A 25,367-nucleotide genomic window follows, 5' to 3' on the forward strand; every position below is an offset into this window, starting at 1 on the left:
AGAAAGCTTCGAAATTTTCAAATCTATAAATATAGTTTATAAAACTAAAAAACACGCTTTTACAGAATAATTTTTTAAAATAAACTTAAAAAATAACGAACGAAAAATGCTGGCATAATTTTAAAAAAAGCGTGGGCGCTTTTTGCCATATTTTTGTATATCAAGCGCCCACGCTTTTTTCACAATAATACTATTTTTTTTCGATCGATATTGTTCCAAGCTTATTTTTAAAAAAGTATTTTTATTTTTTAGGTTCTATGTTCTTCAAAAGCGTGTTTTTTAGTTTTATAAAGCTATATTTATTTTCAACTTTTTAGTTTCATATGATATAAAAGCGTGTTTTTTAGTTTTTAAAACTGTATTTATTTTTTTCTTTTCAGTTTCATATGCTATAAAAGCCTGTTTTTTAGTTTTTAAACTACATTTATTTTTAACTTTTTAGTTTGATGGTCTTTAAAAGCGTGTTTTTTAGTTCTTTTAAACTTTATTTATTGTTAACTTTTTAGTTTCATGTGCCATGAAAGTGTGTTTTTTAGTTTTAAAGCTACATTTATTTTTAACTTTTTAGTTTGATGTTCTTTACAAGCGTGTTTTTTTAAAGTATATTTATTTTCAACTTTTTAGTTTCATATGATATAAAAGTGTGTTTTTCAGTTTTTAAAACTATATTTATTTTTTTCTTTTTAGTTTCATATGCTAAAAAAGCCTGTTTTTTAGTTTTCAAACTACATTTCTTTTGAACTTTTTAGTTTGATGGTCTTTAAAAGCGTGTTTTTTAGTTCTTTTAAACTTTATTTATTGTTAACTTTTTAGTTTCATGTGCTATGAAAGTGTGTTTTTTAGTTTTGAAGCTACATTTATTTTTAACTTTTTAGTTTGATGTTTTTTACAAGCATGTTTTTTTAATGTATATTTATTTTTAACTTTTTAGTTTCATATGCTATAAAAGTGTGTTTTTTAGTTTATCAAACTATATTTATTATTTACTTTTTAGTTTTATATGCTATAAAAGAGTGTTTTTTAGTTTTTAAAAAATATATTTATTTTTAACTTTTCATTTCCATGTTCTTTGAAAGCGTGTTTTTTAGTTTTTTAAACTATATTTATTGTTACCTTTTTAGTTTTATGTGCTAAAAAAGTGTTTTTCAGTTTTTTGAACTATATTTATTTTTACTTTTCAGTTTCAAATGCTATAAAAGTGTTTTTTTTTTTAGTTTTTTAAACTTCATTTATTTTTACCTTTTTAGTTCAATGTTCTTCAGAAGCGTGTTCCTAATTTTTTCAAACTATAGTTATTTTTAACCTTTTGGGTTCGTATGCTATAAAAGTGTGTTTTTTAGTTTTTTGAACTATATTTATTTTTAACTTTTCAGTTCGATGTTTTTTAAAAGCATGTTTTTAGTTTTTTTTAATATAATTATTTTTAACTTTTTAGTTCGATGTTCTTTAAAAGTGTGTTTATTAGTTTTTTAAACTATATTTATTTTTTACTTTTTAGTTTCATATCCTACAAAAGCGTGTTTTTTTAGTTTCAACTTTTTAGTTCGATGTTCTTTAAAAATGTGTTTTTCAGTTTTTTTAAATATATTTATCTTTAACTTTTTAGTCCGATGTTCTTTAAAAACATGTTTTTTAGTTTTTTTTTAACTATATTTATTTTTTACTTCTTAGTTTCATATGCTATAAAAGCGTGTTTCTTAGTTTTTCACACTATATTTATGAAATATTTAAGTAACTGAATTTTTTAGGTGTACATTTTACGATAACGTTTTCATTGTTGAAATCCATATTCTGGTGTCCTTTCAAATAATCGAATTAGATTTTAAACTGTATCTTTCGTTTCGTTCAAAACTTTTTTCTGTACTAAATCACGGGTAATTGAAAATATTTAAATATCTAAATATTTCATCTGTAGTACAAAATTTCGCTGACACTTATAATTCTTAAAATCAATTTTTTATTTTGATTTTCTTTTGAACAACCTAACAATGAGGTTATGTACAGCGCCATCTGCCCGCGAATAGATCAAGAAATATCAAGGGGGTTACGTAGAGCGCCATCTGCCCGCGACTAGATCAAGCAATAATAATGTCGATAATTCTGTCAATACAGATCCCAAGCTTGGGAGTTACAAGCAAGCAAACATACATACATACATACAGGTGGAGCTAATGTAAAACGTGTAAAAAAACACTTCGTTTGTCCCATTCAACTCAACCTGAAATAAGGTTATGCAACAATTTTCAAGGAATTGCTATTGTAAATCGAACCTCGCACTTCTCTCTCTCTCTCTCTCTCTCTCTCTCTCTCTGCCTTGCCCTTACAGTAATATACGGAACATAACTCTCTCTCTTTCTATCTTTACCGACTCATACTTCCCTCTCAACGTCCGTTCGCCTCGCCTGATCACACTTTTAGTAACGCTCCGTCACGCATCCACCAGATTATTCCTTAATGAATGACCCAAAGATTGAGAATTAACGAGGTCCAACTTTTTAACGTGGTCGCACACTTTGCAAAACGAACAAACGAAATATACGCATCCAGACCGAGTAAATCAAAAGCTTGGGACGAGCGGAGAAAAATTTGAACCAATTTGTTGGCAACGACGCGACCAGTTTCTGTATAGAGGTAAGATCATCTATTTATGTTACAGAACGCGAATAATTTTTTATTGTCAACAAGTGGCTGGATTCTTCGAATAAATTTGTAGTTAAATAACTGTTTCATATATCACGAATCATCTTTGGGATTTATTCACAGAGACAACTGGATATACTGTTTCTCGTTCTGGTTTATTTCTGTCATGCAAGGTGAACCGAATTTAATTCGTGATTGGAATGAAGAGTTCACACGATTATACTTGTTTCTACTAGACTGAGCACTGAGCAACAAGTTGAAACACGCGAGAAATAAATATAAAGCTCCTGAAAATATGGGCATACAGAAATCCATTCGAAGGATTTTACAGTGGCTACAAAATTTCGATTGTTATAAACAAAATAAGAGGGAAATTCGAATGGAATTGAACAAAAAGATTCTTGAAGAGGAGGCAATTCCTTATGGAAAAGTCTCAACTATTGGAGACGTACCTCCAATGTTTATAATGTTAATTTAACGCTGAAAACTTTTTTACAACATTGAATGTTTATTTGAAAACTTAAAAAAATTGTGGCTTGTTTAAAAAAACTCCATAAAAATAAGCTCCCATTGGAAAACATCCTCATTATTTAGGAACTTATGATTTAGTTGATTAATAAATTATTATCGGACCTCTGCTCTGATAAATAGTTGTATGAGTTGACAGTGACATACGGTGATTGTACCCTGAGTCAGGAAAATGTTTACAAGTGGTACACGCTTTTCACAAAAGTCTAGACCTTCTGATGCAAATGACGACGACCTGGACGCTCCAGCACATCAACAACCGATGAGCATTGTTATGGAGAATCGCCGAATCACTATTAGAGATGTTGATGATGTCCGCATATCGGTTGGCTGAAGACTTGTAATTTTTACGGAAATTTTAGGCAGCGAACGTCACCCAGGATTTGTTGAATGACGTCAATGGTGATCTAGATTTACTCAAAAGTGACGTAACTGGTGACGAATCATGGGTATATAGTTATGACATCGAAACTAAAGACCAATCGTCCCAATGGGAGAGCCCAGGAAAGCCAAGACCGTGAAGAGCACGCCAAGTTCGATAAAATGTCAAGGTTTTGCTAACTGTTTTCTTCGATTACCGTGGAGAAGTGCATCAGGACTTTTTGCCACATGATAGTACGGTCAATAAGGATAATGTACCTGCTCACTCGTCATTGCTTGTTCGTAATCATGCATCAGCCACCGTATTCACCAGATTTATCCACATGCGACTTTTTCTTGTTCCCAAGATTGCACAGACCGATAAAAGGCAGGGTGATAATTGAAAATACTTCTGAATACTACTTCGAATAAATAATATATATATATATATATATATATATATATATATATATATATATATATATATATATATATATATATATATATATATATATATATATATATATATATATATATATACAGGGCTATTCAAATTAATTTCTGTACAAGGGGATCTCGTAAACGATAAGGGATAGAGTGTCGGTTGAACTGTGGCAAAGTTGTGTATTTTAGAGACCTATTCAATGATGTGAAACAATCGAATATAAATCTTTTGGTTCTGGAGATATACAGGAAAAACCAAAAAATTCCAAATTATTTTTTTGCCTTTATCTTCTTCATTCGCAGACATATTGAAAATCTGTCCACATTTTGCTATTGGCACTTGATGTGGGCTCTCAGAATATATCCATGAATCTTTTATACAGGATGTTATCTGACTTGTGCCACCCCTATCTTTGAATTTTTAAATACGGACCTGTATTTTTTGTTGTAGTTTTTGGATCGTAGACGTTCACTTCATACTGAGAAATTAAATTAAATTTTATATTTCGGGATGTTTCGGTAATATTCGATTATAATTGTGTGAATTATTCCCTTTTAAATTAAGGCCCTGGAAATTGGTTGACTGAGTTGAATAAAAACATAATAGCAACTTTCACGTCTCCTTATGTATCGTAGAGTTTTTCGAGAGTTTTTTTTTCATTTTCAGGTACCTATTCATATTTTTCCCATTGCTCTGAGCGTTTTTTACAAAGAACTTCGAATAAGAAAACATTTCATGATTATCTGAAACATATTTTATGATCTACAATTTTTGTCTGAAATATATTTCTGATAAAACTTACCGTTTGGCTGAAAATCGCGAAAAACTCATTTTTCTGACCATTAACCTTGAATACATTTTTTCCATACAGGGGAAAGATGGGGAACTTTAAAATTTCATTTTTAATCATATTTCAAACAATCTTACTGATTTTCAGCTTCGTAGGATTTTAGGTAGCTTTACTCTTATTTTTGGCCTAATTTGACCGGACTAGTACTTATAGTATCAATTTGTAAGTCTCACTTATAGACTATGATATATTAACTTCATTTTGCTGAATTGTAACCCGCCCAATTGGCTCTAAAATAGAAAGATTACTCCGAACTAACCATGTTCCCATATTATCATTAGCTATTTTCAAATAAATATCTATCAATCTCAAATCATGCATCTGTAACTGCAAACAACCCGTGAATCTCGCTCCATCGACACATCTATAAAGGTAAGACGGCAAGCACCAGCATCAAGTGGGGATAGAAACCGGTCCACTGCAACCGTTGGCCTACTGGGATCGGAAGGAAAGCGCACACCGAAAGCAGTTTGCAATCGAGAACGCAGAGAAGGCATCGCGTCGGCCTTGCCAAGAATCTTCCGAACACGCGTTTGTAGAAATGTTTGACAGGTGCGCGATTGTTTAACAACAAACGAACAAACTTTGACAAGATGCTTCCCGCGACGTTCGTAGTGTTTTTTTCGAGTTGCTTGATTTTCGTGAACGGAGCATTGAGACAGGTGAACGTTACGAAATGTTGCAAGTTTAACGAGTATTTGACGATCGGCGAGAGAAAGTGCGTGAAAAACGAGTCCAGTTCTTGGAATATTGACATTTTTAACGTGCGAAAGGGTGGCTTTGTCCCGCACACTTCCCTACCGCCACATTGGAAGGTCAAGGAAGGAGTTATGCCGAACTGTGCGAATCCACGGCAGCTGATATTCCAGGGTAAAAACAACATCCCCTTCATGAACGGTTCCTTGCTCAGCTTGGAGTTTGACAAGCTATTCCATCCTAGCCAACTATGCGTGGACTATCACTCCGCTTTAGTGTGTTTGAACGAGCCCGAAAATTTGACGTACATCAAAAAGTGTTGTGGCGAAAACGCGATTTTTTCGCAGACAAACAGCACTTGCAGGCAGTTTAAGGACAACAGCTACAGGATTAACGTAGGTCGGAACCAGACTTTGGGCGCGGGTTTTCCTGTTTGCATAGACAATAAAATACACGTGGTGGGTGAAGTGAACTCCAGCAGCATCTTCGGGGATGGCAGCGTGCAAGTGCAGAACGGGACTATTTTGCCTGCGGCGAATTTTTGTCTGGAGTACGTTTTCGAGCATACGGGTGAGTAAATTTTAAAGTTTGCCTTTGTTTCTTGATAAATATTCAACTTTACGGCTCGCCTTAGTTTTGGAAAAAATTTCAATCAGAAACGAAACTGTTGAGACATCAATTAGGTACTTCATGAACCTACTTCTTTTCACAAACCTTCACTGAGGACCTTTATTTAAACAATCAAAATGTTTTTACCAATATAACCACCAATATAACTTTTTTTAAAGCATGTTATTCTTCATCGTCTCGTCACTTAACCAGAGTTTTTGTGATTTTTTGGCAATATAACGGAATACGGAATGTCAAAGTGAAATAAGAAAAGTAGATATTGCCGGATTTCGAAAAGTTTACATTAGCCTTTTAAAAAAAGATCATCGTTCTTTTTGAAGCTTTTTAAAAAAAACACAAAAGTTATTATTTTCATAAAAACTGAAAGAGATGACTTTGATTCTGTAATTCATTATTTTCATTTGACATTTCAACCAGTTTTTCACTTCACTTCCACAAAGTTCTCTTCTCTTTACGATCCCTCATCTGGAGTACCTCAGGGATCGAATCTCGGACCACTACTATTCTCATTACACAGGTCTGCAAAAAAACTTTAAAACAAATTTTTGATTTCGTTAACTGTTCTTTATGTAATTTTTTGCGCTAATTTCAAAAATGACATGTGTTTTTATCTATCACGTAAGGTTTGCCTACAAAATAAGGATGAAATAATTGAAAAAGTACAAAAAAAAAACGAGGAATTGTGGATTTATTTTTATTATTTTAACATGAAGTAAAAGAAAAAAAAACAATGCTACATAGACTAAGCATAATAGTGATACACAAGTGTTTGCAAAGTGATTATAAGTCTTTGTAAAAACGTTTTCTTTTTCCTTCAAAGCTTCTTTTGGTAATTTTTCGGCAGCGTTCTTGTGAATTTTCTCTTTTTAACATCCAACATCAGTTTGCCATCATGTTAACATTCCACCGACCTTGGTATCTGCGTAAGTACCATTTTTTTATGTCTTGATGGAACCGTTCTCCTTGTTCCTCACTTACAGCCTCTAGGTTTTTGGGAAAGTAGTCCAGATGTGAGTGAAGGAAATGGACTTTGACACTCATGTTGCAGCCCGACATTTTGTAGTTTTGTATCAATTCAGCAACCAAAGTTTTGTAGTTTGGGTCTTTATTGTTTCCAAGAAAGCCTGTTATAACAATTTTGACTCAATTCCAGGTATTTTTTTCTTTCATTTCCATTTTAGTGACAAAGCTTTCATCTTTTGAAAGTTTTTTGTTTATGTCAGACCCAACGAAGACTCCTTCTTTCAGTTTAGCATCGGATAGACCAGGAAACTTTTCAGAAAGATACTTGAAACAGTGTCCCTCTTTGTCTAATGCTTTCGCAAACTGTTTCATTAGCCCCAATTCGATATGGAGTGGTGCAAGTAAGATTTTTAGGATCCACTTAACTTTGTTTTTCAAAATTTTTAACTCCAGGACCCTTTCTTATTGGTCACACCTGCTTGACATAGTGTTGTTTCCTGTCACGCATATCCCATTCACATCGGAAACATGGAAACTTAGTGTAACCACTTTGTTGACCAAGTAACATTGAAATAACTTTCAAGTCTCCACAAATGGTCCACTTATGATCAGAGTAGCTGAGCTCATTAGGAACAAATTCAAGATTTTCGTAGCATTTTTTCAAATGGACTGAGTGTCCAACAGGCACAGAAGCATATTGGTTCCCATTGTGAAGAAGTACAGCTTACAAACTTCTTTTTGATGAATCGATGAAAAGTCTCCGTTTCTCTGGTTCATACGTTATGTTGAACATTTCCATAACGCCGGGTACATTGTTGCAGAAAACACCCTCTTGTGTGAAAAAAGGGACAAATTCCCTTTCTCTAAATTGGTACCATGAAAATGAAACACCGGAGGCTATGTCTTTCTTTAAGTCTAGACCCTAAAACTTCTGCTGAGTCCTTTGGTTGGCCCAGGTCTCGTACTAAATCGTTAAAGTGAAATTTGTGAGTTATCTATAGGTGATAGAATTTTTTTACTATTTTTTTCCGTAATTAGCACACAAAATACTGTTGAAATCACTAGTTACTTAAATATCCTATAATTTTTTCCTCGCAGACCTGTGTTATTTATTGATGTCCTGGGTAATTATGTCGGTTAGTCCTAACTGAAAAAGCGATGAATATAATAAGAATAGAGCCATCTATGTGTTCAGTCCATGTAGTAGGTACACCTTAAAAGGTTAGACCTCTTTGATTTTTACCTTGCACACGTTTAGGGGACGACAGCTGGATAACGAAAGAGCAGATTTTGAACAGATTTTTGAACAGAAACACACTTCTTTCCAGATATGAGAATGCACGCTAATTTTTTTAATTCAAAATTATCAGCGTAACCTCACAAATACTTAATTTTCTAAATGATCCCTCGTATCAAGCTAGCCTTACTTAGTAATGCATTTTTATTGTTTTTTTCATTTTTCTCTATTACTCGAAACAGAAACGAATTAATCATAAACATGTTTTGAATTTTTCTTTGATCTCAAAATATGTATTTTTTATCACTACAGAACCGTAAATAATTGCCAATATATAAATGTAAACACATCTCCTTTATTAGGAAATGGTGTTTATCGAATATCTGTAACTGAAATAGAAATCATGTGTGTTTTACTTGAATAAAAATCGTCATTAAATATCAGATTTTAATCCTTTGGATTTTCATTCCATCAAGCTGTTTATAGACATTTTTAAGCCCGCTATCCAGATATATTAAAGATTGTGTCATCAATATTTACCAAATGTTATCTGTTATTACTATTCAAGAAATATCGGGATTACATTACTGATAAAGTACTTAAATATCTCAAATGCAGTAAATAAAGTAGACTCTGAATCATCGAAAAAAAATCTGCCTAGGTCGTTTCAGAAACCTTCAAATTGTAAGTGGTTTTTCTGTAGTTTTCTTATTAAAATTCTCAAAAGCATGATTTCCATCCTTTCATTTATTTGTCATATCTCACCAACATTATTAGTTTCCCTCCAGTTGAGTCATACAATGGCACTTTGAAGTGGTGTTTATGGTGATCCTCCCCAAATTTAATTAGGAGGCAGAGAAATCCAACTACCTACTTTTGAACATGAGCAAAGGTTTACAATCGTAACAAAAAACGGTTTATTACCGTGGTAATGATAGTCCAGTGAAACTGGCCACTTTTGTGTGAAAATCCAACTATTTGAGAAATAGGCATTTGTAGTTGTCTGGGAAGTTGAGAAACTTGTGCGATGTCTTACCTTTTAACGTGTGATTCTTAACACGTACCTATAATAAAAATCTTCCATTCATAAGGTATTTGAGGAATTGAGGATTTGTGGGTGCCTAGAATTAAAAATCACTGGTCAAAAGGAAATTTCATCTGAGGAATTTCATGTCAGCGAAGCTTTGAAAGCTGTTGAACTAGCCGAACTACTATAGATTTTTGTATTTATTTTCAGACAATAATTTTAGGTTGATTTCAGGCTACTTAAGGCTAATTTTGTTCTTTATTCCGGAGATATCGTGGCTTCTCTTTTTAACGGAGATAAACCCAACCTAAATTATGACTAAACCTAAAATTATGTTCACGTCATGGTTTTAGGTTGTGTTTATGACTACGTCATAATTTCAGGCTCCCATTTTTCCCTATTGTCAATTTTCTGTGTTGTTTTTTCAATCAGTGATTTCTGATAGCTTTAGGTTGGGTTTTTAGGTTGGATTTTTAGGTTGGGTTATGACTACGTAATAATTTATGGTTGTGTTTGTGATTACGTCATAATTTCTGGCTCCTTTTGCCCCTTATCGCCGATTTTCTATGTATTGTTTTTTTATTCAGTAGGTATTGCAAGGTTTAGGTTGGGTTCATGATTTTTAGGTAGGATTCATGACGATCAAAATTTTAGGCTCTTTTCAGGCTTCCAGTGTCCCTATCGCCAAGTTTCTGTGTTGTTTTTTTTTATTAGTGGGTTCATCATTTTATATTGGTTCATAAACCCATCCTTAAATTATGACTAAGTCATAATTTATGAAAATTATTACTACGTCATAATTAGTGTTGCGCCTATGAAGAATGTGTTCATACCAAACAATGGGAATGTTCTTCAGTTTGGATTATTACAGCAAATGCAAGTTTGTACAAAATAAAGTTGAGTTTAATTCATGAGTTTTTCAAATTCACTTCGAAAAGTATTCAAATTGATGTTTCAAATGTTGAGTTTTAATTTTTAAAGGGATTTGTTTCTGATAATTTTAGGTTGGTTCATAAACCCAACCTTAAATTATGACTACTTCACATATAATGAAAATTATGACTATGCCATAGTTTATGAAAATGAAAATTATGAATACGTCATAATTTTAGGTTGGGTTATGACTACGTCTTAATTTTAGTTTGAGTTTATCACTACGTCATAATTTTAGGCTCATTTCAAGCGCCTATGTGTTGTTTTTTTCATTCATTGGGTTCATAATTTTAGGTAGGTTCATAAATCCAGTGTTTTAACTTGAATGAAGGAACTATTGGACTGAATGTCTAATTCTTTCAGAGCATTACAATGTAATACTCGTAAAAGTTTTATGATCACGTTTTTACCGTACTCTGTTTCCTGCTCAAGATTGCGTGGATCTACTTAATTGTGATGAACGGATATTGAGAAATGAGACAACTTTGTAATGACGAAGTTTACAGCTACCGATATAAAACCTGAGAGGAAGTTTGTCTGGCATATGGGCCAAAGGAATTTTACTATGTTATGGCCGAAATTATGGCTCAATGCCGTATTGTCACAAATGGTTCAAAGGGAAAATACCCTGATATTTGGAAACTCTCTATTCATATTGTGCACCGGATAATTGCCCTAAAAACATGTGTCTCAATAACCTGGTAATAATTGAGGGTTACTAGAGAGGTTACTTTTATAATCAGAGGGTGCTGAAGATTTCTCAAAAACTTTTGGTAGATTTTTTATTGCATCTTCTATGCGTCAAAAATCTAGAACAAAATTGAAATTTGGGATAATGAAATTAATGCATGAATACTTTATTTTGAAGTTAAATACACGGATGAAACTTTCAAGATGGCGAATGGGCGCTATCTGGAAAAAAAATTAAATAGTTGCAAAAAACGATTGTTGATTAACAAACGCATTTTTTAGTAACAAAGAATTTTTTTAAGAAACACTTTTTTTTCTAAAAATCATGATTTTTTTCAATTAACATAATGCAAAAAAATTTTTCGAATTGCTTATAAACAATGTATTTGTTTATAATAAATTTATTAACAATAGCTGTAAAAAATTAAAAAAAAAATTTTTAGCCATGAGACATTGAAACAATAAAAAATTAGAAAAAAAAATTTGTAATGTATTTTTTTTAAAATTATAATTTTCAGTTGTCAATAAAAACATAGAAAATAACAATTTTGTTATTTTGGCAACGGTAATCTATTTTTTGCCTATTAAGGATGACTTCACCAAAGGAAAAAATGCCAGGGTTTTAGTTTAATAATTATAGGGATTTTTATATTAACTTTCAATTCAGAAAAAGTTAATAAATAACAAATTTATATTTAAAGTTAAAATTGGGATAAACATTTTTTGACTGCGGATTATTGTTTATTGATGTATCCCAACAATACATGAATTTTTTCATTCCTCAATATTTACATTTAATATGTTTTAATATTTTTTTTTGTTTTTATGTCAGAGTGACGAAAGGCGAGCGGAAGCCAGACTACCCGCTTTTGGCTCTATTTTCAGGGCTCTGTAAAAATTATAAATAATCGAGATACAGTTTCGGGAGTCTGGACGTTTTTTACGCAAATTCATTGATCTTTTCAAATCTTTTTTCAAATTTCCAAAATTTTGAAAATATTCCGAGATATTAAGAAAAAACTAAAGCCCCATTTTTTTTCGCTCAATTGTTTATAACTTTTATAATTTTTATCGGCGCGTTTTCGGACCTTTCCTTAAACTTTCTAGGCAAAAATACGAATCGAATGACACCTTGGTCCCTTGGTCGTAATTTTTGGACAGGGCTGAAAAATGTTACAAAAAAAGTACATGTGAACTAACTAGACTGATAACCGTTGTATGTTATCCCTCTGTAGTACTTGCTACACAAACCGATACTTATTGCATGGCACGCTAATTAGTCTAGAAAGCCATATAAAACCGTTTTCAAACATGTGTCTGTCTCGTTCAGTCATAAATAAGTCTATCACTTGTTCTGCACTTCCAAAAAATTTCTCAGAGTTGGTCGGAGCAATGATATTAGCGAAATAAATGCATACATGCCGCATAATTGCCTTTAAAGGGGGGGGAATGGGGGGGGGAGGTTCGGGAAGATATAAATTACATTTTGCTTTAAACAATATTCAAAATTTAGAATCCAATATATGGTCGTCATGAATTTTCTTCACCTACTGAAATAATCCCGAATTGAATGGAAAACAATAAGACATTAAACATATTGAAGCTATTGCTGTTATCAGTAAAACGGATGTTGCTAAAAAAGACATTACTTAAAAAGATAATAATAAAAAAGATATTACTATTTCAATTCGCTTTTAGACACTTATATCTTAACTAGTGTCGATGGAAAAAAAATCAATCGTATAATTTTGACCGTTTTTGAGCGTAATTCTCATACCTCATTGGTAGGGTCTTCCAATAGGAACTTTCGAACATTGACAATTGACATTGTCAATTGTCAATGTTCGATTAATTGTCAATCTGTCAAATTAATTGTCATTCACTTGTGATGCATTGTTTGGAACCTTTGGTGTAATAATGACTAATACTGGAATTTTTTGCCCAACAACAAACCGTTGTTGGGCAAAAAACACCTAGACACTTGTTTCGATCACTACTGATAGCCATTGTTGCTATCAGTATTAAATATATTACTAGCGAAATGTTGCTAGCACGATATTGCTAAAAAATATTACCCTAAAATAGATTACCAACGAGATGTTGCTAACAAGATATTGCTATTTTTATACAAAAGTTGTTTATTGTGTTATTTCACAAATCTAATAGAAATATATAATAGTCTAAATCTAAATAGTCAAAATAGTTATATAATGGTCAAAATTAGTGCATATATTGAAAAATAAAAGATATTGTGAAAAACTACTATTTTAGAACCGAAGAGTATCTATTTTTGTGATTAATAATCGTGGATTGAATAGAAATCATTAATTGAAGTGATAGTTGGGGAAAAAAATGGAATGTTTTTTTAATTGTGATTATTGGAATATGAAACTAGGAATTTTTTTTGAGTTTGATTACTTTGTTTGAATTGATTTGGATTTTTGAAATACCCTACAAAATTACTTTCAACTGGAAAAACTTTTCGTACTCGTATGTCTTCTTTTTCTTCCGTAGTACAAAAATATCTTTTGTAAATAGTCAGTTTCGTGGTTGATTTGTTATATTTACAATTCAACATATTTTGTCATTTCGTTTTTGTGAGAGAAAAATCATGAATAAGGCCTCCAGCGACAAAAAACTATCAGGTATTCAAAAAAAAATACGTTTTTATTCTCACTCAGTTAATTACATGAGCAATTTTATGACTTGACCCGTGAACACTTGCAATTCAAAAAATTCGACAAAGCTGCGACCTTGACGTTATTCACGAATTTCATCGATGAATGAATTGTCTATCGTCGAATACCGAGTGTTCCGAAAATTTCTGTGCTTCGACTTGGTAGAGTAGCGCATTTTCTGGGAATTTCTCCACGTCCGCGCATATTTTTAGCCGACGATTTCATAACGGATTAATAATGTCGTCCTTGCTTTCTTCTGTTTATAGTCGGAGACTAGGCGCCTTTTATTTATTGTTGCATTAATTTAAGCTGGTTTGTTTATCTCTCGGGTGCATTTCCGGCTGTCGTAGATTTTCGATATGCGAGAGATGAATATCGAAAAAGCTTTCTCCCAGGTAGTCGGAGCAAGCAGCAAATATTCTGGATTCCCCAGTAAGGTAATGGATGTGTTGGACATCTGTTCAGAAGGGCGTTTTCTGTCCGTGTCACAAGTTCTTGATTAGGAATTTCTCAGGAGAAAGTCCAGATGGTCTGGACTTTTTTGTTGTTATTGGATTTTTGATCTGAGAAGCGATTTATTAAAAAAAAAGCGCTGTGATACTGTTTTGATTTTTCAAAAATTGATTTACTAGAATTCCAATTATCGGTATTTTCAAATTTATTTTTCCACTGCGGGTGGGAAATTTTCGGCAATACCGGAGTTTCTAAAATATTGGCGTTACGATCAATATATTTTTTGAATTTCATTTCGAATTCCAAAATTTTTTTATTTGGTTCATAACAAAGCTACAGCTTTAGAACATGTCACAAAATACCATTAAATTAACATATGCCAAAAGTAAAATATAAAATCTTCAGAAGATACAGCGCAATAAAAATAATAATAATACATTACATACATACAATTGTGAAAGGTATCTTTGCTCTATGGTCCAGGAAGTGAATGGAAAAAGTCATTAATACCATATAGGGGATTTTCCGTAAGTAATGTCTTTAAATGTTTTTTGAATTTACTATAGTTCAGAGAACGTACTGTAAGAGGTAGGGCATTGTACATTTTAATATCAATAGTATCGTCCATTCTTTGTATCCGGGTTTGAGGTATAATCAAATTATCTTTATTTCTAGTATTGTGACTGTATATATCGGACACAACAGAGTAACTATTAATGTTTTGTTTGACATATAGTAACTTTACAAAAATTATCAGAGAGTAAAGTGTCATCATTCTCAACGTTTTAAAGATTGGTTTGCAGGAGTCTTCAAAATTAGCTCCTATGATACATCTTACACCCCTCTTCTGAATGACGAATATAGCATTTAAATGAAACTGAGCTGCCGAGCTCCAGACAGACAAGCCATATCTAATGATGGATTCGAACAGTGCATATACTGCACTATTTAGTCTATTGCATCTATAGCCTGACATCTATATCTACACCCAGAAATTTAGTGTGCAGCATGTCTAGGTCGTTTTCTACATTGTAGAATAGTCTGGATTCGAAAATGAGACTTTTGGTTTTTTTTTTCATTGAGTATGAGCTTGTTTGTCAAGAACCAGGTTTTTGCTTGTTCCATAACTTCCCCAAGGATTGTAGCCGGACACTCCCCTTTATTGATACTGATGCCAAAAGTGGTGTCATCAGCATACATAATTGTCTCGATATTTGAGGTCAACATATTTGGCAAATCGTTTATATAAATAATAAAGAGAAGGGGGCCCAATATTGATCCCTGAGGAACTTCCCTGTTTATTATCTGAGGAGTGCTTCTCTGATTTTCAATTAATGTGTTTGTCTCCAGAAAATTATTAAATGTTCCGCCATTTTGTAGTAGGTCAAGATGGCGCCCAGTTGCCATCTTGAAAGTTTCATTTGTCAATTTCACTTCAAAATGAAGTATTCTTGCATCAATTTCATTATTCCAAATATCAATTTTTTGAGTTAACCCGTTAAAAAAATGAAGGGGGGGACAGAAATGCACTGTATATATGTTTGTGGCTCTGCCTAAACGACTCAGTCTAAGTGAGTGAACGGATTCAGATGAAACTTTACATAAATACAGCTTATACATCAGAATAACATATAAGTTACAATTTACAAAGGTTTAGTGTGACTTAGGTTGAACATCTAGAACAGTTGAATGATCAGAATGAAAAATGTGTCCATATTTTTTATGTTCAACGAGGGCTGTGGGTTTTTTATATTCAGTTTCTTAAAGTATCTGATGTCTTCTGAAACCCGTGTCTTAAGAAACCGTCCGGTTTGGCCAACATCAGCTTCCACAGTTCAATTTGTACACTGTATTGGATTGTATTTCTTGTGGAGTTTTTGTTTCGAGAAAAAAGCTTTCCAACTGTAATTTCATTTGAAAAGGTCATTTTAATTTGTTCGACACTGAGTTGTATTCCAAATTTACCAGATAAATTTTCTACAAATGGAGTTGTTGTATATTTTGGTTTCGCCCCTGTATTTCGGGAAGAGGAACTTCTTTCTTTAATTATTTTTCTAACAAGGACTCTAGGAAAGTTATCTTTCATCATGTAATTCTCAATTGGTTGGGAGATTTTTTTATATAATTCAGTGAACAATTGTTTTTTTCAAGAAAAAATTGATCCTGTTATCCAACCAACTTTTCTTCAGAAAAATTTTTGGATCACTAAACTAGTTAGTAAAATGTTTTATATTTGGTAAATTCACTGCGGTCTTCGCAATCCCGTTTTTCAATTCAGTTTGCAGTCACTGCAAACGCATTTTTTTGTAATTTCCTTTCGGGGTTATTATCCATCAACCGCTTCAGGTCTAGAGCACGACTTCTTCACTTGTTCTTCGAAAGGTATGCGTGTTCGTCTGCAATCTTCTCGAGAAATCACTAACCTCGTTCTACCTTGACTAATCGGACAGGTGCGACAGGTATATACATTCTTATTTTTTACCGATGAAAAAAAATGAAAACTACCTGGGTAATGTGGCAGGATGTTCGTTCACTAAGACTTTCGATCAGTAGGAAGTCAGTCCAGTCATTTTAAAGGGTTTGCCTAGGAATGTGGACATACCCAGCTGTAAATTTGTAAAATGTAAAATGAAGCTGCGAAACCATCAAAACCATTTTCAGAAAGAAAAACTGTCACAGTCGCCGTCTACAAAAGAAAAGCGTAAATGATTCTACATTTTTTAATGCTTCAAGTCTATGATCTAGAAAAATGTATGTCGGCCATGCTAGACGATATTTTACACCACGTTTCAAAGACCACGTGGCATTTGAAAATCTGGAAATGTTGCTAGAAACCGTACATGACACTAGACTTATGAATACCTTGAGTCTATTATTTATAAAATGTATGTTGGTCAGACCAAACGAGATAATAAACCACGTTTCAAAGAACACGTGCGTTGAAAGATCTGAAAACGTAAACCGTACACATACTAGATTTTGGAATGCTTTAGGTCTAGCAATGGTAACGTCTGATATCAGAACTATGAACTTCGACGACAAACAACTTTGTATCTATCAGAATTTTTGTAAACCCAGCAAAGTAACAAGCCTTTTCCGCCATGTTATCATAAAACCCATTTAGTCCAGATATTTTAGGTCGATTTAGGCCAGTATTTCGGAAAGTTGACATACCCAGCTGTAAATTTGTATAAACTTTGTATTTTGGCATCATAAAAGTATTCTCGAAACTCACATATGATTCGACGGCCGCAACTTCAAAAATTGGGGGTCAAAAGTCAAAAAAACGACTTTTTGCACGTTTTTGCGGATATCTCGTTTCCAAAGAGTTTCATGCTGATTGTATTTATTATCAATATTGTAAAGAATTAAATTTTCTACAACTTTTGTTTCAAACATTTTTTCATACGTTGAATCGTTTTTGAGATAGTGGGCAGCGCGAGCGCAGATTAAATATTATTTGAAATCAACTGGTTGTCCCGATCGAAATCGGCTCATTTAAGGTTTATAAATTATTACTTAATAAATAATTCCAATTTTTTACTAACAAATACATTATATTTAAATATTTTTTCTTCATTAATTATTTATTTTCAATTAAGTATCAATTTATTCAATAACACTCACCTGCCCGCGTAGTTATAAATTTGTAGAGGGAAAAATATATATTACATTATAATTTAAATCTAATCTATAGTAATTATTCATTAATAAATAAAAATGATTAGAAAAGAAATAAAATTTCAAATATTTTTATTAAAAAATCTCATTTGATACATTTGTGAATGTCAAAATTAAAAAAACAGATAAAATAATTAAAAGAATAATGAGTTTTATTTCAATTTTCTTCTTCTTCATCGTCGTCGTCTTCTCGCAGCTGTGAAAATTCAAGGACGTTATCATCTTCATTGTCATCCTCACCCAGATTCGTTTCCAATTCTTCCATGATTTCTGGATCAAAGGACCTATCTTCGTTAACATCGTGATAAACACGATTAAAATGTTGGCGAGCTGCTCCACTTGTTGGTGGGATATTTGATAACTGCACAAGTTTATTGAGCGTTGTTAGCTTGACATATTGTGCATAACGCAGATGATCGATAGTGTCTACAGATTTTGGAGCATTATAAACCGCTAATAATCCACTATCAAATAATCTTTAAACCGGGCAGTTTTCTTCTTCAAATGCTGCAGCAAGTTCATCCAGCAAGTATAGTTTCTCGAATGTTCTTAAAAACGTTTTTTTTTTTTTTTAAAGAGCGCAGAAGTCTTATCACAGCCGCTTAAAGCGTGAAGGAACAAAATGTGTTTTTTAGAACTTGAATATTTGTCGAAACTCTTAGAGGAGTATATTTCCGTTTTCACATTTGCTTTGCCAACTTTTTTAAAGAAAATTTCTTGTTCAAGAGATATTGTACGCCCAATTAAAATCACAAGTACTTAAATGCAATTACCGTAAAAAAAATACAATTAAAATGTAATTAAAGTATATCTCTTAATGACTTTTTGAAATACAGGAATAAATTGCATTATTGAATTCATTGGTTGGTTCATTAATGAAAAAAATATTTCAGTATAATGTATTTGTTAATAAAAAATGAAAATTATTTATAATTATTTATTAAATAATAATTTATAAACCTTAAATGAGCTGATTTCGATCGGGACAACCAGTTCATTTCAAATAATATTATTCTGTGCTTGCGCTGCCCTCTATCTCAAAAACGATTCAACGTATGAAGAAATGTTTGAAACAAAAGTTGTAGAGAATTCAATTCTCTACAATATTGATACTACATACAACTAGCATGAAACCCTTTGGAAACGAGATATTGGCAAAAACGTGCAAAAAGTCGGTTTTTTTGACTTTTGACCCCCAGTTTTTGAAGTTGCGGCCGTCGAATCATATGTGAATTTTGAAAATACTTTTATGATGCTAAAATACAAAGTTTATACGAATTTACAGCTGGGTATGTCAACTTTCCGAAATACTGGCCTAAATCGACCTAAAATGACTGGACTAAGTGGGTTTTATGATAACATGGCGGGAAAGGCTTGTTACTTTGCTGGGTTTACAATAATTCTGATAGATACAAAGTTGTTTGTCGTCGAAGTTCATAGTTCTCATACCAGACGTTACCATTGCTAGACCTAAAGCATTCCAAAATCTAGTGTATGTACGGTTTACGACAACGTTTTCAGATTTTCCAACGCACGCGTTCTTTGAAACGTGGTTTATTATCTCGTTTGGTCTGACCAACATACATTTTATAAATAATAGACTTGAGGTATTCATGCGTCTAGTGTCATGTACGGTTTCTAGCAACATTTTCAAATTTTCAAATGCCACGTGGTCTTTGAATCATGGTGTGAAATATCGTCTAGCACGGCCGATATACATTTTATAGATCATAGACTTGAAGCATTAAAAAATGTAGAATCATGTACGCTTTTCTTTTCTAGAAGGCGACTGTGACAGTTTTTCTTCCTGAAAATGGTTTTGATAATTTCGCAGCTCCATTTTTTTCCTCATTCTTGAATTTATATATCGATGATTTTGAAATTCTCTTCATTTGCGAACACTTTTCCACCAGAGTATCAACGGTATTCGAAGTATTTTGATGTATGAGAACTTCTTACAGTGTGTAAAAGCCAAATGGAATAAATTCACTATTTCGGTTACTGTACATATTGAAAAAAAATCCCGAAACACGTCACATGTCAATTATAATTCGACATTCTTCAACGGTATTTTAATTCATACACTAAGTATGTTTTTTCTTAAATTCGATTTGTCATTTATTACTTTCACGCTTATAATATCTTTATAAATCAACCACGTTGTTATCTTTCAACTGAATCTGTCCTATAATCATTCTATCCTTCTATACAACGATTACGTCGCACATGTCTATCCCACTCACTAACGATGAGAACAATTTGAATTTTCCGCTGTGCGCGCGGTAGCTTCTGATTGGTCGATTGGGTAATGACGAAAAGTGGAAGAGTGGGGGTGGACTGAAAACCGGCCATCCCTACTGTTATTTCATGAAAACAACACCAATTAAGACAAAAGGGCTTCGTAGTTAATTCATATTCGTCAGTTATTAAAGTACCTAATTAAACCACTATTAAATCGGATCGGATCGTGACGTCATCCCCTTTTTCAGCGAAATTTGAAAATATCTTGGGTATGCCTCATTTACTCAAGTAAGCAGGCAAGAATTTAATACGTTGAAATGTGCTTTTCATAGAAAATATATAATCTAATAATTATTACCGATGATAGTGTTCCTTAAGAACTTCAGCAATATCTAAGTTTATTGATAACTACGTGTATTCTGTTCTTTCTTTGCAAGACAATAAACACGTCTTAGTGCATTAAATTCCTGAACGTACTCGGTAGTATTTCCATTATCGTTGCTAGCCTTGAATTCCTAATAATGAAAATATCTTGTGTAACGGAGCGTTTGGATTTCAAGTCATTAGCCGCAGATAATAGGCTTATATACACTAATTGATTCCCTCTAGTTTAATATTCAACAGATAAAGGAAATGTTTTTTTCTGTGCCTTGCGGCAGAAAAACAAAGCGTCAGTAGTTATTTCGTCCTTTTGATTGATATACAAGGTGGGAAACTACAAAATACACATATCTGTCATAATGAAATGAACACTCGTTTTGATGAAAAGTAAAGTAGGTTCAACATTGATAATCTCCCTCTCAAACATTCCACTGGATGTGTCAAGAACGGTCATTATTATTATTTGACATGACATTGACAGGCCCTACGGTCTGATGATGATTTTGTTCAATTGGATATCAGAATCCATTTCTTTTCAGATTAATTCAGCATTTGTTTACCTACTTAACCAAAGTTTTTGTGGTGTTAACATTTTTACCAGCAATATTGATGCTTCTAGCTGTTTTTATTATATTTTTTATTACTTTTCTGTTTTCCATTTTCTTGTTTAATTCAGCTGTCTGGGTGTTTTCAACTGATTTCTATGTATCACGGGGTTATGAAAACGAAAAATTTCAGAACGTCAGGTTATTTGGCAGTTTAAAATTTTTGGAGAAACAGTTCTAATTGTTGGAGAAGCAGTTTTAATTTTTGGGGAACAGTTTTGATTTTTGAAGGGCAGTTTCAATTTTTGGAGAAGTTGTTTTAATTTTTGGGGAAACAGTTTTAATTTCTGGGAAAATAGTTTTAATTTTTGGAGAAAATGTTTTGATTTTTGGAAAAGCAGTTTTAGTTTTTGGGAAGCAGTTTTAGTTTTTGGGAAGCAGTTTTAGTTTTTGGGAATCAGTTTCAACTTTTGGGAAAGCCGTTTTAATTTTTACAGAAGCAGTTTTAATTTTTACAGAAGCAGTTTTAATTTTTGGGGATCAGTTTTAATTTTTGGGGAAACAGTTCTAATGTTTGGGAAATCAGTTTTAATTTTTGACAAAGCAGTTTCAATTTTTGGAGAAGCAGTTTTGATTTTTGGGGAAAGTTTTAATTTTTGGGAAAACGGTTTTGATTTTTGGGAAAATTTTAATTTTTGGCAAAGCAGTTTTAATTTTTGGAGAAATAGTTTTGATTTTTGGGGAAAGTTTTAATTTTTGAAAAAGCAGTTTTGATTTTTGGGGAAAGTTAATTTTTAAGGAAACAGTTTTAATTTTTGAAGAAGCAGTTTTAATTTTTGGGGAAGCAGTTTTAACGTTTGGAGAAGCAATTTCAATTTTTGGAGAAGCAGTTTAATTGTTGGGGAAACAGTTTTAATTTTTGGGAAAGCAGTTTTAACTTTTGAAGAAACAGTTTTAATTTTTGGAGAAGCAGTTTTAATTTTTGAGAAAGCGGTTTCAATTTTTGGTGAAGCAGTTTCAATTTTTGGAGAAGCAGTTTTAATTGTTTGGGAATCAGTTTTTATTTTTGTAGAAGCAGTTTTGATTTTTGTAGAACGAGTTTTAATTTTTGGAGAAGCAGTTCCAATCCTAAAAAACTAGTTTTTCATCTATCGCCATAATATTTTCCAGAATTCTCGTAACTATTTTTTGGAGTGACGATTTCAAAATTTCCACTTCAAGAAAATATTTACTCATAGGGAATTTTCATCGAGACATAGATTTTTTGTATAATTTTTGACGCATCTACATAGCAGAAAAATTATGATAATTTTAATTAAGTGCAACTCCTTTAAAACTAACTGTTTCTACTTTGGTATTGAACTGGTACTTCATAACATTTATTACAAATTGTTATTTCTCTCTTCCATCACTAAAAATCATTTTTATTGAGTCAATTAATGAGATATCGAGAATAAAGTACTTCCTCTTTCATCAAATCGTTATCTTCGGATGAGACTTTATTGATTGATTGACAATTAACATTATTATAGTTATCCGGAAGATATCAATTAGTTTTTCTTCGAGAGATGACTGCGGTTACTTGTTTTTCAACAAGATAACCTATTTCTGATCTCGAAACGCAGGGCCGGTATTAAATTAAAATTACATCAAGTGACAAACGTTTCTGGTGAATTTAATCGATATTGAAAAAAAAATGAGATGGAAATTATGGAAATTAATGATGAGTGTGTCCGGGATAGACAAGAAACTAAGTACTTATGATATAAATTCGAAACATTCGATCCTCCCGACTTTCCTGGCTAATGCCACGACACGGACCCACCTGATCATTTCCTCACGGGGGAAATCCTTTATTTTTTCCTTCAGTACCAGGATTTCACTGATATCAATCGAATGATCAGTTACATACCAAATGCTCAATTACATACCAAATGATCAGTTACATACCAAATGATCAGTTACATAACGAATGATCAGTTACACTCCGAATGATCAGTTACATACCGAATTATAAGTTACATACCGAATGATAAGTTACATACCGAATGATCAGTTACATTATTGCTTTCGCACGTTTTTTCATAAGATGTGTAGCCAATTTCAAACACAAACTTACCCGTAGTCTCAGACGATGAAGGTGGCTATTTTACCTCAATTTTAACTATAACTATCAATATATCCATATAATTGCACATTAATTCAGAACCCGCCACAAAAAAAATAATGCAGGACAAAAAGTTGAAAGTAAATTTGCGTTGGATTTAAATATACCGTGAAGAGATGAAGAATGAATTTTACTCTATACCGGATTTTCATGGACAGTCCAAATCATGCCCAGAAGAATATGAAAAACATGTAAAACTGAATTGAAAGGGGTATCTTTATACAAAAAGCGGGAATTTTCCAAAGGAAGGAAGGAAGCATCTCTATACAAAGATGTCTAGATCATGCAAAAGAAAAACGCTCTCGAAACACTTTTTCCTGATCAGTGGAATCGAATCAGATATCATTCACAGGATTGCTACACAACATACAATGAAAAAGTTGAAATTTCACTTACATTAAACACTCTCATCATCAATGGCGTACATCGCCGTTTCGGAATAAGACACTTGTCTTATTCTTACTGATACTATGTTAAACTTTTTCCTGAGAAATGAAGCTTTGGATCACCAAGATCGTTCAGTAAACCATGACGATAATTGTGGAATAACAGTTTATCGAGAGAAGGGCAATGTTTTTAAAATGAATTCTTGGAGAAGATCAAGAACCACTTCCATCGGAACTAGTTTACCCCTCTCCATTATTGATGTCAGTTCTTTGCCTCTTGGAGATCCGCTCAAGACCTCTCGTAAGAGATCTCCAGAAGATAGATGAGTGGATCCATATCTGGAAAGATCAAGAACCACTTCCATCAGAACTAGTTTACCCCTCTCCATTATTGATGTGAGTTCTTTGCCTCTTAAAGATCCGCTCAAGACCTTTGCTCGTTAGAGATCTCCAGAAGATAGATGAGTGGATTTATATATGGAAAGATCAAGAACCACTTCCATCGGAATTAGTTTACCCCTATTAATGATGTCAGTTCTTTGCCACTTGGAGAACCGCTCGAGACCTCTGCTCATAAGAGATGTTCAGAAGATAGATGAGTGGATCCATATCTGGAAAGATCAAGAACCACTTCCATGAGAACTAGTTTACCCCTCTCCATTATTAATGACAGTTCTGGGCCCGGAATTTCCATGTTTTTGCGGCTATAGTGAGCCCGATAAAAAGATGCATGGATGGAGATAGGATTGGATGGCGTGAATGGAAAGAATATAAGGAGCGGGAAAATGGAGAGATAGCATTGAGAAGAGAGAACGGAAGGAATAGCGAAAGGATAAGGTATGTTAATGAATGGGCAAAGAATGTGGTGAGGGATGAACGGGAAGGTTGAAGGGCAGGCTGTCAGCTTGGCGCCGGTGAACTGAGGGGTAGACAATAATCTCCCCAACCACAGCGGACATAAATATTGTAGTGGTATCGTCCTGCTAAATTATGTAAATAATTGTCAGAATTTATTTTTATACTGCTTATATTGATCTCATTATGCATTAGATATAGTTTGGAGATTACTAATTGTTAAACTGTAATTGTAATTTTTGGAAAATAAATAAAAAAGTGTCTTCAGCCCCCACTGATTCGCCTTCTCGCGTGGTCGACGTCATGCGTCGGCGGTGAAGATACGGCATTTACAAATGACAGAAACCTCATGTGATTTTGTTAACAGTTCGATAATAATTTGTTTCCATTCCAGGTCGTTCAGCTAGCTTGATAACCTGTCCGGAATACCTACCGCAGCAATTCATCACCGTCGAACCTCAGAAAACGGAGGCCCGCTTTATCATCTGCTCGATCGGCCTCGCTTTGAGCGCCATATTCCTCGCGGCCACTTTGGCGGCGGGCACGCTACTCCCGGCCAGCCATCACGTACTCCACTGGCGCTGCCAGACCAACCACGTCAGCTGTCTTTTCGTCGGGGACGTTTTGCTGTGCATTACGCAGCTGTCTTCTAATGTGGATTATGTGCCCTGTTTTGCCATCGGTAAGTTATTTTTTGTTTTTTTTTGTCTGGGGATTTCTTACAGAATTTAATTACACCCATATTTTATCACCTTCGGTGGATAAAGACATCTTTCTCGCAATCTGGCAAACATGGATATGTTGTCTCAATTTATGACCATCAATTTCCTCACACCCCCATACGACAGAGAGGAATGATATTTGAAGTTGAAGTTTATCCAGATATACATTAGACCCCACTGGCCCATTAGTCATTGGACCCCACTGGTCCATTAGTCATTGAATCCCACTGGTCCTTTAGTCATTGGACCCCACTGGATG

General features: G+C 33.2%; 1 protein-coding gene across 2 annotated transcripts in view; it reads left to right on the top strand.

Annotated features, from left to right (window-relative positions):
• The first annotated feature begins 5,082 nt into the window (after positions 1–5,082).
• Positions 5,083–25,367, top strand: part of mthl1 (adhesion G-protein coupled receptor methuselah-like 1) — a 215,277-nt gene continuing 194,992 nt past the window's right edge. The window contains exons 1-2 of one of the 2 annotated variants that reach the window (XM_074171733.1): positions 5,083–6,089; positions 24,781–25,068. In XM_074171733.1, coding sequence (XP_074027834.1) covers positions 5,417–6,089; positions 24,781–25,068 — 961 coding nt within the window. In that variant the 5' untranslated portion in view covers positions 5,083–5,416. The remainder of the gene's footprint in view (positions 6,090–24,780; positions 25,069–25,367) is intronic. The other variant, XM_074171737.1, reaches the window with a different exon arrangement.

The sequence above is a fragment of the Leptinotarsa decemlineata genome, unplaced genomic scaffold (assembly GCF_025532065.1).
Source record: "Leptinotarsa decemlineata unplaced genomic scaffold, Ldec_3_MD MMD2_P_RNA_scaffold_12, whole genome shotgun sequence".
Lineage (NCBI taxonomy): Eukaryota > Metazoa > Arthropoda > Insecta > Coleoptera > Chrysomelidae > Leptinotarsa > Leptinotarsa decemlineata.